Source organism: Prionailurus viverrinus, chromosome F1 (genome assembly GCF_022837055.1).
Source record: "Prionailurus viverrinus isolate Anna chromosome F1, UM_Priviv_1.0, whole genome shotgun sequence".
Classification (NCBI taxonomy): Eukaryota; Metazoa; Chordata; class Mammalia; order Carnivora; family Felidae; genus Prionailurus; species Prionailurus viverrinus.
The window spans coordinates 28824045-28840352 of NC_062577.1; the positions used below are offsets into that span (position 1 = coordinate 28824045).

Consider the following 16308-nt stretch of genomic DNA (forward strand, 5'->3'; position numbering starts at 1 on the left):
GTAGGAAAAGAGGCAAGTACAACACAAAAGCAACTTGGATAGAACAACGTCTCCACCATGTGACCATCTAGGATATTGTGACTAAAAACTCTTAAGGTAGTGTTGCATTTTTGTACTTCTAGGTATTCAGAGAAATCATTTTTTAGTGTGTCCCCCAGGACCAGATGAAATTAAGCTGAAGAATTATCCTTCATACCTGACAGATTCTACCCTGTCCTAAGCCAACATTAAAGATATGACTTCCGGGGCGCCTGGGTGGCTCAGTCGGTTAAGCGGCCGACTTCGGCTCAGGTCATGATCTCGCAGTCTGTGAGTTCGAGCCCTGCGTCGGGCTCTGTGCTGACAGCTCAGAGCCTGGAGCCTGTTTCGGATTCTGTGTCTCCCTCTCTCTGACCCTCCCCTGTTCATGCTCTGTCTCTCACTGTCTCAAAAATAAATAAAACGTTAAAAAAATTAAAAAAAAAAAAAAAGATACGACTTCCTACAGGTTGGCAGGACTTACGAATGATGTAATTGCCTCCTAAGAAGGGATTTGATAACATTGAATCTGGGTCTATGAAGTTTGAGACATTATGACTCTAAGATCCAAAATGTGTGAATTCTGATCATTTAATTCACCAATGGCAGGGACATTTATGATATTACAGGGCAACTTAGAAGATAATTAATTTCTAGCCCTAGAAAAACAATGCCATATTACTCTTATTTCTCTGAACTCCCAGACACTTCTATAATTAATTAGTCCCACAAGAGCTACTTTTCAGTGGTCAGCAAGTGCTACTTGTGTAGTATTTCAGTTTTCTCCACTAATGTCAAATGGAAAGCTTTAAATTTCTTTTTAATATATTTTTTAATGTTTATTTTTGAGAGACACAGAGAGAGAGAGAGAGAGAGAGAGAGAGAGAGGATCCGAAGCAGGCTCTACGCTGTCAGCACAGAGCCAACTTGGGGCTTGAACTCACGAACCACAAGATCATGACTGGAGCTGAAGTCAGGCGCTTAATGGACTGAGCCACCCAGATGACCCCAGCAGCTTTAAATTTCTTAGCTTATAGTAGTCACTTAGGTATCATTGTTATTTAAAAAGTAAAAAAATATTGGGGCACCTGGGTGGCTCAGTCAGTTAAGTGTCCGACCTCAGCCCAGATCATGATCTCACAGTTCATGAGGTAGAGCCCTGTGTCAGGCTGTGTGCTGACAGCTCAGAGCCTGGAGCCTGCCTCGGATTCTGTGTCTCCCTCTCTCTCTGCCCCTCCCCTGCTCATGCTCTCCCAGTCTCTCAAAAACAAATAAACGTTAAAAAAAAAAAAAAAGTAAAAAAATGTTATAAACTTGTGAAATGGGAAATCAGTAAAATAAAAAAGTTAAATAATGCTATTAAATATATACAAAAGTGAGAAGCACCTGGACAGCTCAGGTGGTTAAGCGTCTGACTCTTGATTTTAGCTCAGGGCGTGAATCTCACGGTTCGTTGAGTTTGAGCCCCGCTTTGGGCTCTGTGCTGACTGTAGTGCAGCGCCTGCTTGGGATTGGGATTTGGATTCTCTCTTTCCCTCTCTCTCTGTCCCTCCCCCGCACTCTCTCTCTCTCTCAAAATAATAAACTTAAAATATATACATATATAAACTTGATAAAGCATCTATTCTATTCTAGTAACCTTAAGATTGAACACTTATGAAAGAGTAAAGGATACAATTGCCATACAAATATTTTTGAGTGTTTTGTGTAAGGCTCTATGGTTAATTTGGGTATAGGATCCTGGGGATTAAAATACTGTATTTTAAAGATATTTCTAAAAAATTTTTATTTACTTATTTCGAGAGAGAGTGTGTGTGCAAGCAGGGGAGAGGCAGAGAGAGAGAGGGAGAAAGAGAATCCCAAGGAAGCTCCACGCTCAGCACAGAGCCTGACATGGGGCTTGATCTCATGATCAAGGCAGAAAGGCAGTCCAATGTGTTTTTCTAGGAAGTAGGACAAAGTAGTTAAGACTCTCTCCGGTCTTCTGAATTCTCAATTTCCTGATAATCTGTGAAACTCCTTGAGGACACGGATTGTCATTTCTGAGAAGCTCTGGCCATGAAAGTGTGTTATATTCTGACAGAGAGAGGTTTGGCTATGTTACGAAGCAAGAAGCAACTTGTATTGAACATCTGATGTAAAGAAAGTTAACGGTACATGTTTGCATTCAACTTGCTCATCTTAGAAAAAATATTTGTAAGAACACTTTAGTCTCACATTTGTGAGGGAAGTTTGGCAACTTACCTTCCAGATGTAGGCAGCTTCATCACTTGAGCCACTGACTAAAAACTGGTCATCTGGACTAAGACTGGATTTAACATAGAAGGTAGAGTTTTGATGTCCATTGAAGATAGCCACTGCCAGAGGGGGAAAAAATAAAATTACTTGGTTCTTATTATTTCCAGTGTTCAAATAAATGCAGACAGTATACATGTTCTAACAAGTTTTATTAGTGTATTGACTACTGAATATTGAAACAGATAGCCAAGCTATTTTCACTAAATTAAAAGGAATTGGACATTGTCACAAAAGTAAAGGAAGTCTCAGAGAGAGGCTTTATATTAGACGCACTCTCATGACCTAAGCCCAAATACTTGGTATAGAGCTGGCTATAGAAGAGAAAGTGATGAAAAACATTCCTAAGAAGAATGGAACCAGTCTCCACTCTTTTAGTAAAATGCCTTTATTAGACCCCTCTTCCCCACCCTGAGGAAGGGCTTTTCCATTGTATAATACATTGGTCCTTCTTCCTCTAAGACTTCAAATCTCAAGGACAAATTTCCTATTTTATTCTTTCCTCACTAGACCTCACAGTGCTTTGAACAGAGTAGATTTTCAAACATTTGTTGCATGAATAAGCAGTAATCAGTGGAAAGAGTTAAGATTTAGGGACAGGTCATTTGGGATGTAGGAATCTATCTTAATTTTTTTGTAGGAGTCTTTTTAATTCCACACTTTAAAAAGGCTGGAAAGAAGTAGCTAGTGGGGTAAACTATATGTTCACACGTAAGATACTCCAACTAGGTTAGTTTTAGCCTTCAGGTTTAGACTTCTTACTACCTGTGGTAAAAGGGCAAGTAATCCAGTCTAGCACAATGTGCTTGACAGGTTCTTCTACCCTCAGACCAAAACCTGAGGCCTCTGGTATGAGAACACTAGTAGGAAATATAAGAAAAATAATCTCACTTATTGGAGAATTTAAGGATACATATAAACAGGAAAAAAAATTCACTCCAATCTTCTAACAGAAAGGAAATAGGAATTATTAAGGGACTTAATAGCTTTCCTTAAGTGGTCATAGAAACCTCTTCCTTTTACCAGAATAAAACTGGAAAAAGATCTTGTAGTTTTTGCTTTTCAAGAAATAGCCTACATATTAAATAGTTTCCACCGCAACACTCTCAATGTGGAAGTAGAATGTGAATCAATTCAGATATAATTTTCTTTTCACCTATTATGATAGATAAATCCTCACAAAATAAATAGCCTCCTTTGTTCTGAATACAATTCCAAAACTATATTTATTTTTTTCAACTAACTATGAATGGAAAGCTACAGACCAAATTTCCCACTAAACCAGTAAGTGTTTACTGCCCTCTGCTGGTCTAATAATGTACACTGTAAATGCTTCAAACCTTTTGAAAAATCCTTAAACCTGTATTGACTTTGATTAGCTTAACTTAAATTAAAAATTTGGGCTCTGAAAATGCTTTACTGAAGTAGTTCAGAGTCATCCTTATGAACATCACTTAGTATAATAAAATATTGTGAATTAAAAGCATGGGAAATGAAATATTAAGCCCAGGACCCTCTGAAGTATTTTTAATTAAAAAAATTTTTTATTAACATTTATTTATTTTTTGAGAGTCAGAGAGAGACAGAGCATGAGCAGGGGAGGTACAGAGAGAGGGAGACACAGAATTGGAAGCAGGCTCCAGGCTCTGAGCTGTCAGCACAGAGCCAGATGCGGGGCTTGAACCCACAAACCGTGAGATCACGACCTGAGCCGAAGTCAGTCGCCCAACCGACTGAGCCACCCAGGGGCCCCAGGACCCTCTGAAGTTTTGAAAAAGATAAGCAATTACCAGATGTCACACACACATCTGTCACTCAATTTCTAAGGAACGTTATCTATCTACCTATCTATCTATCTAATACTATTTTAGGAGCACAGAAAAAAGGTCACTAAATTATTAGTAAAGTAGCATTGGGCATATTTGTTCGATGACAGAGGGACAAAACTAAACTCAAGCCCCCCTTTAGGGCCACACCATAAAAAAAAAAATGACACAAAAAGAGCTCTTGTGGGGCGTTGGGTGGCTTAGTCGGTTGAGCATCCAACTTCAGCTCAGGTCATGATCTCACGGCTTGTGAGTTTGAGCCCCACGTCAGGCTCTGTGCTAACAGCTTGGAGCCTAGAGCCTGCTTCAGAGCCTGCTTCAGATTCTGTGTCTCCAACTCTTGCTCCCCTTCCCCCTCCCCCACTCACACTCTCTCTCTCTCTCTCTCAAAACTTAACAACATTAAAAAAAATTTTTAAAGAAAGGAGTTCTTGTATATTTGATAACACAATTGGGATATTTTTATTTTTTGGAGAAAGATTTTAAAAAGTCTATTTTATATGGCTATTTAAATTAAAAGCTATCCAAGTTCTGGCTTTACTCAGGAAAATAGGAAAAGAAGTTATATACCACTTCCCCTTTCCAAATAATCTTGTTCTTGTTTAGACAAACACCAGAACCAATCCAGGGTGTTAGAAATACGAACTGTGGGGGCGCCTGGGTGGCGCAGTCGGTTAAGCGTCCGACTTCAGCCAGGTCACGATCTCGCAGTCCGGGAGTTCGAGCCCCGCGTCGGGCTCTGGGCTGATGGCTCGGAGCCTGGAGCCTGTTTCCGATTCTGGGTCTCCCTCTCTCTCTGCCCCTCCCCCGTTCATGCTCTGCCTCTCTCTGTCCCAAAAATAAATAAATGTTGGAAAAAAAAAAAAAAAAAAAAACCAACTGTGAAGCTGTCATAGAATTCAAACTCCTAATAATGGCTTGGGGCAGTCTTTGGAAACTTCTGTTAGAGCCCAGCTAAATTCTATACTATTTTAAGGTTCCTTATTTATCAACACATCTTACTTTAATGGGAACTAGGTAACTTTGGGGATTGGTTATAGAATTCAAAGTCTGTTTCTGACCTGAGCAAGAACCAGGTTACGAATATGTAGCTTGCCTAAGTAATTGATAATATTCTTAAAATTATGTAACCCAAATAACCCTTTTCAATGATGTCTAAGAAATTTTCACTTCTTTTTAAAAAATGTCATGTATCAACTTTGAACACCAAATTCCAATTTTAATTTTCTTGAAGAAAAAAAAAAGGCGAGGTTGGGGAAAACTAGAGATATTTAAGGAGGCTGAGTAGATAAAAACTATTTAGGGGCTTAAAAACTTCAGCCCCCTAATTTTAACAACCCCCAAACAAGACAAAAGCTAAGCAGAACAGCTTTCTGTATCACAAAAATTGAGATAAATCTAAATATAGTCAAAGGGACATAATTTCAGGAAAGACTCACCGTTAACATAAAATTAAATCACCATAGAGAGCAGGATTCTGTTTACTTGTGCAATTACCACAGGGAAATGTATCTATCAAAACATCACTAGAACTAATCAAAGACCTCAAAGTCCTCGTACGTCTTCATAAATTTGGTTTAGAAAAAAGGCCAAGATTAAATTATCATTAACAAACACTTCCATATTAGTTTTTGGGTAGGAGATTTGAAGTTGCTAAGATCTTACCTGGAGAAGTCTTTAATCCAGTCATATTGAACATGTAGATGTTGTCATCTGTGCAGTTAGCAAATAAAGTAGAGCCCGTGGAATCCAAAATCAGACTTGAGTATCCTAGAAAAAGGAAACTTTAGTTAGCATGTCCTGATGACAGTGAGTAGAACAGAAGTGAAAATGTGGAGGCAAAAAGAACATTCCACAAGATTATCAGAATTTGTCTTCCCCCAAATATATATAAACCAAAAATATTCTTCAGAATGTTTATCTTTCTAATTTCAAAAAGATACAATGACATGTTAGCTTTAAGTCTGTGTTGCTGAAAACCAGCTTGATATTTATTTTTAAAATTTTAACAAAAACTCGCACATCTAAAAAAAGTCCTACAGGCTATAAAAAGGCTTACCTAGTTTTCGAGTGCTGCTACCTGGGTACAGAAAAGACTTGGATGCTATGGGTTCCTGTCGATAAGCAGTATAATTCTTCCGTAAATCCCATATTTTGATTACCCTAAAAACCAAGGTAAAGAAAGTTATTTTGTAGCCACCCCACTCCAACCAGTTTCAACTACATTGAATGTGAAATGACTTTTAATCTGACTCCTCTGGCTCATCAATCAGGTATAATGAGGATATCTCACTGGGAAACAGATTGAACTATCTCATACCGTTATTTCCAATGTCAGGCTAACAACTTAAGCAGAACGGAAACAGATGTGATCTGACCCAGTGATGGGTTACCTTGAGTTTACTTTAAGGGAGCGGAAAAGGAAGATGAAGGTTGGGTTCCGATGGTCATTGTTTCATTGTTTTCAGAAACAAAACAAAATAAATGCTTCCTAAGCCATTAACACTCTGCATGTAACCTCTAACATCATAAGGAATAAGCCCTGTCCCTATGGTTATCTCTCTATATAAATCCTTAAGTAATCTAAATAAATTTTCCCGTGAAATGAAGTATTTCTTCATTTCACTTATTGGTATAATTGTCTTAATCCTCAACATCTAGTTTATAGGCAACCTGAAAAAAACCCAAGTTTGGTATAAAAGGGCAGTATCCTTGCAAACAAACAGAGCAAGCTTTCACAGCCATTCAGAAGCATTACTAATAACCTTCAGATAATCCTTCATTTGTGCCTGAGAATTTGGTCCACAGACAAGTTTTGGTGTCCGGAAGAGACAACAGAAATCCTAGTTCATTAAGCCATCATCCTAAATTAGTTTCGAAGGTAGGGATGTCTTCAGAGATACAATGAGCAAATAAGAGGGCAAAGAAGGGTGCTTAAAAAAACATTCAAAGAATTTTTATTCTAACAAAGCAACCAATCAAGAAGTACCACAAACTTATTTGAAAACCAAACATTCAGACCAATCACGGATGGTAGGTATGTGAAAGTCATTAGGCCTTATTACTCCTTGAAATGCCCATTATATACCCAGAATCAGATGTCTTCTTTTAGGGTTATTACTAAACCTGAGAAGATAAAACCCAAAATAACAGAAATCTTACTCCTCAAAACAAGACCCACTGCTTAAATTCTACCGCATGGACAAGTGAGCTACCCATCCAGCTTCTCTACAACAGCAATAGCAGCCAACAATGCTCCCGTGTGCTAGGTAATGTGCTCAGTGTGATACATTACCTCATTTAATTTTTTGAGCACAAGTCCTAACTAGGTATTTTTCAGTGTCATCTGTAGTTCTCAGCTGGATATTCACTACGTCGAAAGTTAAAAGCACGCACATTCAATTTTAACGGGACTAGGTGACTTCCCTATGTTTATGAAAGAGATCTCATCAAAAGAAGCAAGGCTCTTACCCATCCACAGCTCCCGCCGAGACTAACGTATTCTCATCTTGAAAGAGGACCACAGTAACACTCTGCTGGAAATCCTAACAGCACCAGAGGCAGAAAAAGAATGGCAGAAAGTCCTATTTTGGGTATCATAATCTTCACCACAAAGAAACCAAGATGCTAAAATGATGGCTTCCCCCTCACCCAAACTCTGAGTTAGACTAAATTTTCCCTTTCCAATAATCCTAAATCAGATATTTATCCTGACCAAGAAGTAATTTTGTGTGAAAATGACCTAAACATCATTAAGTTATAGTACGTAGTGTTGACTTTGCCTTGTACTCAAGAAACAAACTGGTTCTACTTAAAATCAGCCCTACTAATAAGCTGTGTATTCTTAGAAAACTCATTTAACTTCCCTGTGCCTGTTTCATCTGTAAAATGTCACCGTCTACCTAAACTATCACATAGGAGTGTCTAAAGAATTATGGATAAAAAATGACTACATGCTCTGAAAAATTAAAAGGAGCTCAGTAGAGTTTTACCTCCTAATTGTCATTAACAAATTTCCTTGGCTCAGAATCTGATTGTCTAAAATGATATTAATTTTAACTTCATCTGACCTCCAAAAATCACGTTAACCCTGTCAGTTTCTTCTCATGCCTGTGTCCTATTCATGGTTTACAATTTTAATTAGTAAGCACATTTCTCTAACATATTAATTTGAATCCCACAGACCGGGAATATTAGCAAAATAAACACAATAAGACCCACCAAAAAAATGGCGATTTTTTTTTTTTTTTGAAAGAGAAAAGGTATATTACGGACATTGTTTAAGCTTTTACTACAAATTTCCAGAGAGATACTATATTCTACCTAAATGTCTCAATATATTTAATATTTTGCCAAATGTTTACAAAAATATTAAAAACCTACATATTTCCTGTAGTTATGAGAACAATAGGGGTTCCCTCCTCCTAAAGAAAACTCTATCAAGGTACTTAATATGCTTCTTCAAACCATCCCCCCTTTTCTAATGAATTACATTATACTCTAGATACGTGTATGTATGGAGGTCTCTAGGGATGAGGCTCAGGAAGATGACTTTTTACTATACTTCCAGGTGACTGTGTTGCACCCTACAGTTTGAGAACTACTACTGTAGTACTGTAGGTATTGAGTATTAAGCAATAAACCACTGATACCAAGAGGAAATGAAGATTCTCATTCATTTAATCTATAGCTCCTATTTTATGCCCAAGAAGTTCTGTAAAATGAGATTCTGTCCTGTTAAGATGCACACATGTACACAGCTATAAAACCTTACCACAGAAGGAGCAAGTCCTTTTGAATTCTGTTTCTTCTTAGGTTTTGAAGGGGTTTGCTTGTCTAAGGTATTGTGAGCTCCACTGATTTGATTCACTTGCCTATAAAATCCATCTGAAAGATATTCCGAACAAACTGATTAGGTTTCAGAACTTTATTCCCATGCTGAATATAACATTTATGTATAAGATCCCAAAATTGTATTCCTAAAAGTGAAAGAAGAAACCGGGAGCTACTGCATTACATTTCTTTCAGTGAGATTATAATATATCAAAAAGAAATAAACGTATGGATATTTAGAGCAGCTTATGCCAAAACTTAGAAGCAATCAAGATGTCTTTCAGGAGATGAATGTATAAGTAAACCGTGGTATATCCAGACAATGGCATATTATTCAGTGGTAAAAAGAAATGAGCTACCAAGCCACGAATAGACATGGAGGAACCTTAAATACATATTAAGTGAGAGAAGCAAATCTCAAAAGGCTACATATGTAAGATTCCAATTATATGACATACTGAAAGAAGCAAAACTATGGAGCCAGTAAAAGATCAGTGGTTGCCAAGGGTCAGGATGAATAGGCAGAGCACAGGGGAATTTCAGCGTTGTGAAACTAGTCTGCACGATACCATAATTATAGATACATGTCATCATGTTTGTCAAAGCCAACAGAATGTACAATACCGAGAGTGAACCCTAATGTAAAGTACAGAGGGACACTGGGTACTAATGATGTATCAGTGCAGGTGTATCCATTTTGACAAATGTCCACAGCTCAGCTGTGGGATGCTGATAGTGGGAAAGGCTGTAAGGATAGGGAGTAGACCAGTACAGAGAAAATTCTGGATTTTCTGCTCCATTTTACTGTGTATCTAAAAGCCCTCTGAAAAATAGTCTATTAAAAATAAATAAGTTATTTTTAAAAAAGCAAGCAGAGATACGATCATTGCATTCTGCTTAATGGTATCATGGGGGCAGTGTGAGCATAATTATGTTTAATCCAATTCTTTAAAGCCAAATAATTTTTAAACTAAAAGATCATCTCCCAGTGAGCCCATGTATTAATAATCCCATCAATAGTTTAGGTAAATTATTGCAGTTCAGAAGACAACAGAAGTAAATATGGAGGGTAATACTTGCAACACAATGAGAATTTGTACAGTGAGCAGAAATGGGGGATTGTGAACATGTGCCCCCTGGTGGTAACTATATGAAATCACTAACTCAATCAACGTAAGTATGGCGTGATCCTACATTTATCAAAACTAAAATGGAACTAGGCTACCTTTTTTGTTGCACCTGGTGTCCCAGACCATAATGTTGCCATCTCTTCCACCTGTACAGAAGACGGCTATGGGGAAATAGTTTATAAGAAGTTAACAAAACCAGTCAATAATGCATGCATTTCAATTTAAGTTTCCTAGAGCATGTATTATATGCTACGCACTGTAATTGGCAGAGGAGATTAAAATCGAAAAAAATACATGGCTTAACAATAAGAGAAAACAAAGCCGTGAAGGGAAAAGACTACAAAGAACTCAAAAGGTTTATGCTGAAAAAAACACTTTACAGAACAATCCCTCTGTGTAAATATTCTTAAAACCACACAAAACACTATATATGGTATGCTTATGGAAAGAATAATGATAAACAAACAGTAACCAAAATATACTGAGAGCTTACTAAGTGCTACACACTAACCCATGTGCTTTATATAAATTATCTCAATCCTTGTTATCAACCCTCTTAGGGGGTTATTACTCTCCCCATTTTATTGATAAGAAAACTAAGGCATAGAAGTTAAGTAACTTATAAAGATATTCTTAGCAGAATAAATCGAGAGCCCCCTCTCCAAATCTCCAAGCTATACTGTCTCAGTATTAAAATATGGACCAGATCTACACAAAATGGTACAAGAGGTTGCCTCTAGGTTAGAAAAAAGGGCAATGGGATTAGAGAAGGGAACATAGGGGAACTTCAATTTATCTGTAATGTTTTACTCTTTAAAAACTAAACCAAAAAGACTGTTTCCTGTGTGAAAGAGTGAGCCCTTACCGAACCAATCTTTACCTGCATTAGCTATAAATTTTGGACAAAATATAAAAACCAACTACCTGAGGGCTGTTTAGAAACTGAACAAAAACATGCAAGTTTTGGAGGGGAGTTTACACCTGAAGCAAATGATTGGCCTGGGCTAAATTACTGTTTTTTTGTAGTTTTGCCTTGAAGGTAACCACAGTTGCACGAGCAGTACCAGGCAGCTAAGATGCCAACAAAATATCTGCCATCTTTCAAGCCATAGGAACTAGGAAAAGGAGACTGAGGCAACAAGAGCTGCCAGAGTGAGAGGGGAACTCCAGAGAGAGCCAGAGAAAGGGTAACTCTAATTCTGTGTTTAAATTTAAAGCACAGGGCACCTGGGTGGCTCAGTCGGTTAAGCCTCCGACTTCGGTTCAGGTCATGATCTCACAGCTTGTGAGTTCGAGCCCCATGTCGGGCTCTGTGCTGACAGCTCAGAGCCTGGAGCCTGCTTCAGATTCTGTGTCTCCCTCTCTCTGTGCCTCTCCTCTGCTCATACTGTCTCTAAAAATAAATAAACATTAAAAAAATTAAATTTAGCACAAGTCTCTGGTTGACCCCTGAACCATATATGCAAGGGAAAAAAACCAAAGGCAGCTGGTAATTAAGGCTTACGTTGAAGAACTGAAAATGGGGTCTGACCCTTCTGTATGTCTAACAGCCTGCCATCTAACTACTTACTGAGTTAATTGCCTGTTAAAACAAAAATATCAACAAATGAAAGTCCAGGGAAATAACAATGACTTTGCCCAAGAGTTTAGAGGCAGAAACCACATTAAAACAGGGATTCTACGTATGGTTGTAAAAGTGTGCCCTGTACAAAGGCATTTGGCTGAAGGATCTAAAATCTAATCTGTGTTTACCAACCAAACTATGTGGCCTTGGGGGCAGTGTCCAACCAGATAATTCATGCTAGAGCACCTACAGACTACTGGGAGCGATGATAAAAGCCACCAGCCCCAATTTCTAACACAGTGCTTTTTTCTACTAGACTACATTGGCATAGACTTACTGTATAGAGTTTTAAAGAAATTAAGCGAAGGGACCAAAAGATACAGTGTTTCCCTTTCCTATTACTCTTTAAATAAATTTACTTTGTAAGGTAAATTTTCATCTTATTTTTATAAACTCACAGCAAACTCTGACACAGTAGCAAATCAGAACACAAACACCTAACTTTATATAATAGATGTATGAATGAAAACTTAGAGGTAAAAACGATGCCATTTATTTTTCTTCAAGGTTACGCTCTCAAAAGCAACCACAGTCAATTAAAATTGACATTTTTTTGAGTACATATCAGCTCAACAACTCAGTTTGATTTTCCTGAGTGCTCATGTGAATAAATGAAAATGTTCCTTTTAAAAACAGAATATTTCTTAATGATAAAGGAGACTGCAATGCTTGTCTTTACCACTGAGGTAAAAATCAGATTAGTTCAGCCACTTCTTTGAGATCAATGTTTGTTGGTCTTTTTGTTAAAAAAAAAAAAAAAAAAATTCAGTGAGAAACTAATAGAGGAAGGAGAAAAGAAGTGAACAGAAATGAAGAGCTCATTCAGACAATCCTGTTTTTCCCTAGCTACTACAGCACTGTTCTGTATTATATCACTCTTTATATCTTCTTTCTCTATTATAATAGCAAAATAAATATACAAAGATCAACTGCAAGTAAATAATGGTTGAAAACCTATTAGAGAATTGGGCCATCTAAAGTAATTAAATAGTAAATTTTTAGGTAGAGAATCATGCCCATTTTATCAAGTTTGCCACTCTATCCTCACACCCCATTTAATTAAAATTTTACAAGTAAAGTATCTAATTTATAAATAGAGTTAACGAGTGTCCAGTACAGGTTTTGATTTTAAAGGACACTTGAAGTTGTACAGAGGTATTGTGGCTGTTTATAAGTATTTACCTTATCTGCAAGATTATAGAAAAAAATTATCTGAAGATTCTTAACAGGGACAAGCTGGAGATAATGTCCATAAGAACGGGACTAAAAGCCAACTTTATTTCGTGGGTTTCAGTCATGAGACTCTCAATCATCTATGTAGGTAAAGTAGCAACTCTGACAGGGGAAAGGGAGGAAACAATCACAGCTTCTTATTAACTCACTACAAAGGTTAAGGACATGAAAGAGGAAAGGTACAAACCTACCTTTCTCAAACTTAGAAAAGGCAACTGATTTGAGGCTGCACTGATGACCTTTGCATGTTCCAATCAGCTCACCAGCTTTTACATCCCAAAATTTGGCTGTTTGATCACCTGCTGCTGTAACCTTTCAAAAATAAGGTATCTAATTTAATAAAGAAACGCTTTACCAGTGTTTACCCAAATTCCAATAAAATGAAAGTCACTTACAAGCTTAAGTTCACCAGGAACCCAGGCCAGATCAAAGACAGCATTCCAGTGAGCCATCCATTCTAAACAAAGAAAATGGTGAATGTGAAATGTCTAGACTATGTTCGGGGTAGCCATATCAATAGCCGTCTGAATTTCTTGAAAGCTGTTGTGAAAAGATCAGTCATCAGCACCCCACAGTCCATGGGCCAAAGAGAACTTGTGTACACACAGACATTATACATTCCCTTTACTACTATAGAGAACTACCATTTGATATCAAATTCCTTTCCATGAGGTGACTAGTAATATACTCTCTAAAATGGAATGTTTCTGAAACATTTCCAGTTCAAAAATCTTCCATCATGTTCTCTGAATGCAATCTAAACTAGTTTGACATTCAAGGTTCTGCATACTTTGGTCTTTATCTCTCTTGCAAGGTTTATCTCTTACTGTTCTCCATATACCTTATTCCAACCAAACTGGATCACTCCCTATTCCCTAATTGTAGCCTATGCTTTCTTATCTCTAGGGCTCTGCTGATGCTTTTGCCTCCACCTGGCGTGTCCTATTCCACCTCCATTGGTTTAAATACCATAGTCCAACTCAAATATCCTACACTTCATGAAAAATTTTCCTTGCCATCTTTACTACACGAAAGCTTTCCTTTTGATACCTGCGGCATTTTTCTTGTACATCTACATCATTTATAGCCTGTTTTATTTATCTCCACACTTGACTTAACTAGTTCCAAACTATTAGCTTCTTAAGGTCAGCAGAACTTTTCCTTGGGAAATGCTTGGGCAACATAAATACTTGAAAGTGATGTTTCCTCCAACCACGTTAAGTGTAAAAGATTTAACTTCTTAAAAGAAGAACTGTTTTTAATCCTAAAATGTGTGTGTGTGTTTTTTTTTTAAACTTTCAGTAAAGGTATTGCCATAGTTAATAATATTGACAGAAAGGCAGTCCACCATTTACTTTCGGCCTGGTCCCTGAACAGACTTAATCAGAAGTGAATAGGGCACCTGGGTGGCTCGGTCGGTTGAGTGACCGACTTCAGCTCAGGTCATGATCTCACAATTTGTGGGTTTGAGCCCCGTGTCGGGCTCTGTGCTGACAGCTTAGAGCCTGGAGCCTGCTTCGGATTCTGTGTCTCCCTCTCTCTGCCCCTCCCCCACTCATGCTCTATCTCGGTCTCAGAAATAAACATTAAAAAAAATAATAATAAAAAAAAAGAAGTGAATATAATTGGTAATATATCCAAATAACAATTTACATGAGGCTTTATGAATTCAGAATAATGTTAAAACAACAAGTTTAGACCTAGACTTACCTTTGACACACTTCTTTCGATTGGCTTGTGATTCTGTGTTATATAACCTAACGAAGCCTTCTTCATTGGCAACTGCTAGTATATGCTCCATATTGGGAGCTAAATAAGAAATAAAAAATAAAATATATAAAAAGTAACACAAAAATTTTAAAGCTGCGTATAAAGCTCTAAAAACAATACACTATAGATTAACTGAATGCTACTAGTTAAACACAAAGAATCTGTTTGAAAAGAGGGAAGAGGATTCTACCCAAATAGCATTTGATATGGTAGAGACGTTATTTGAATTAAAGACTGCTTAAAATTTGCCATAATATCTAATTCAGTGAATGACTCAAAACCACCAAAATTATCTTCTGATAATCTCTTATTTAGAGAAGGGTAGTACTTAAACAAAGTAAGAGTGGTACTGACCAATGGCGAAGAAAAGCATATGAGACAAGCCACCAGCAAGTTGAGTCTACTAGTTAAATTTCCTTTTCATACCCTTTTACTTTTCCTCTCTTAAATCATTAACCGTGGGGACAAGTACTTCTATTTCTGTTCATATGTTCCCCAATGCATTATAGAAAGAAAGAGATTCCATCAGACCAAAAGGTGTACCTACTGGGCAAAACAGTTTTTCATGATGGCTGAACCTTTGCAATCCTTTCCCAGTATCAATTAAAAAACAACAAAACCAACAATGCTATAATAGTCTATGCTTTAGAGGAAATCTATAATTATGCATAGAGATTAAGAAAAGCCTATTTCATAAATCATAGAACAGTTATTAGAAAAATTCTAGGGGCACCTGGGTGGCTCAGTCGTTAAGTGACCGACTTCAGCTTAGGTCATGATCTCACGGTTGGTGAGTTCGAGCCCCATGTCAAGCTCTGTGCTGACAGCTCAGAGCCTGGAGCCTGCTTCGGATTCTGTGTCTCCCTCTTTCTCTGCCCCTCCCCTGCTCATGCTCTGTTTCTGTCTCAAAAATAAAAAATAAACATTAAAAAAAAACACATAGAAAAACTCTACCATCTATCTAACTTACTTTTTCTTGAAAGGGGGACAGCCAGTATTATTTCTTCTCTAAGTGTGAAACAGATTATTTCTGAGCAAGCCTAGATTAGATAGTAATTCTCTTACCAGAAGAGAAGGTACATCCAAAAGGAGGAACTGGGACTCCTGTTTCTCCATAAGAAGTGTGCTCATCATTACAGTTGCACTGATAACCAGTTAGAAGGGACTGTAGAGGGTACTGTGAAGACCATCCTAAAGTAAGACACAATTCCTTATAGAATTCCAATATATCATCACATATCAGTACTTTAAACAAGCACAGAGGTACATATCTGTTTTTAAAAGCTTTACATGCTTTATATAGATCCACTCACTATCCAGGATCCTCTAGAATACAGTTTCTGATATTTCCCTAAGGGAATCTGAGGTAGAAAGGTAGAAATGAAAGAGTGCACTCAACTTCTGGTGAGGTACAGCTTTAGGCTTAAATGGAGTCTTAATCCATTTTAAATGGAGACTCCTTTGTCCAGTGGAGATTTTAAAAAGCAAGTGGCCTCTGCACATTAAAAAAGATCTTACCTCTCCTCCACCCTTTGGTGACAACCACAAAACACAACCACAAAGATTATCGCAACCATTA

At 37.5% G+C, this 16308-nt stretch overlaps 1 protein-coding gene across 6 annotated transcripts in view; it reads right to left on the bottom strand.

Annotated features, from left to right (window-relative positions):
• Positions 1-16308, bottom strand: part of DTL (denticleless E3 ubiquitin protein ligase homolog) — a 77518-nt gene that overhangs the window by 56607 nt on the left and 4603 nt on the right. For all 6 annotated transcript variants that reach the window (XR_007148314.1, XR_007148313.1, XM_047841220.1 and 3 more), the window contains exons 2-11: positions 15795-15920; positions 14670-14768; positions 13355-13416; positions 13151-13271; positions 10198-10263; positions 8914-9026; positions 7611-7684; positions 6199-6302; positions 5805-5909; positions 2263-2375 (exon numbers count right to left, since the gene is read on the bottom strand). Coding sequence is in view for 4 of the 6 variants with exons in the window: in XM_047841220.1 (XP_047697176.1) it covers positions 2263-2375; positions 5805-5909; positions 6199-6302; positions 7611-7684; positions 8914-9026; positions 10198-10263; positions 13151-13271; positions 13355-13416; positions 14670-14768; positions 15795-15920 (983 nt within the window). In the remaining 2 variants the exon portion in view is untranslated. The remainder of the gene's footprint in view (positions 1-2262; positions 2376-5804; positions 5910-6198; positions 6303-7610; positions 7685-8913; positions 9027-10197; positions 10264-13150; positions 13272-13354; positions 13417-14669; positions 14769-15794; positions 15921-16308) is intronic.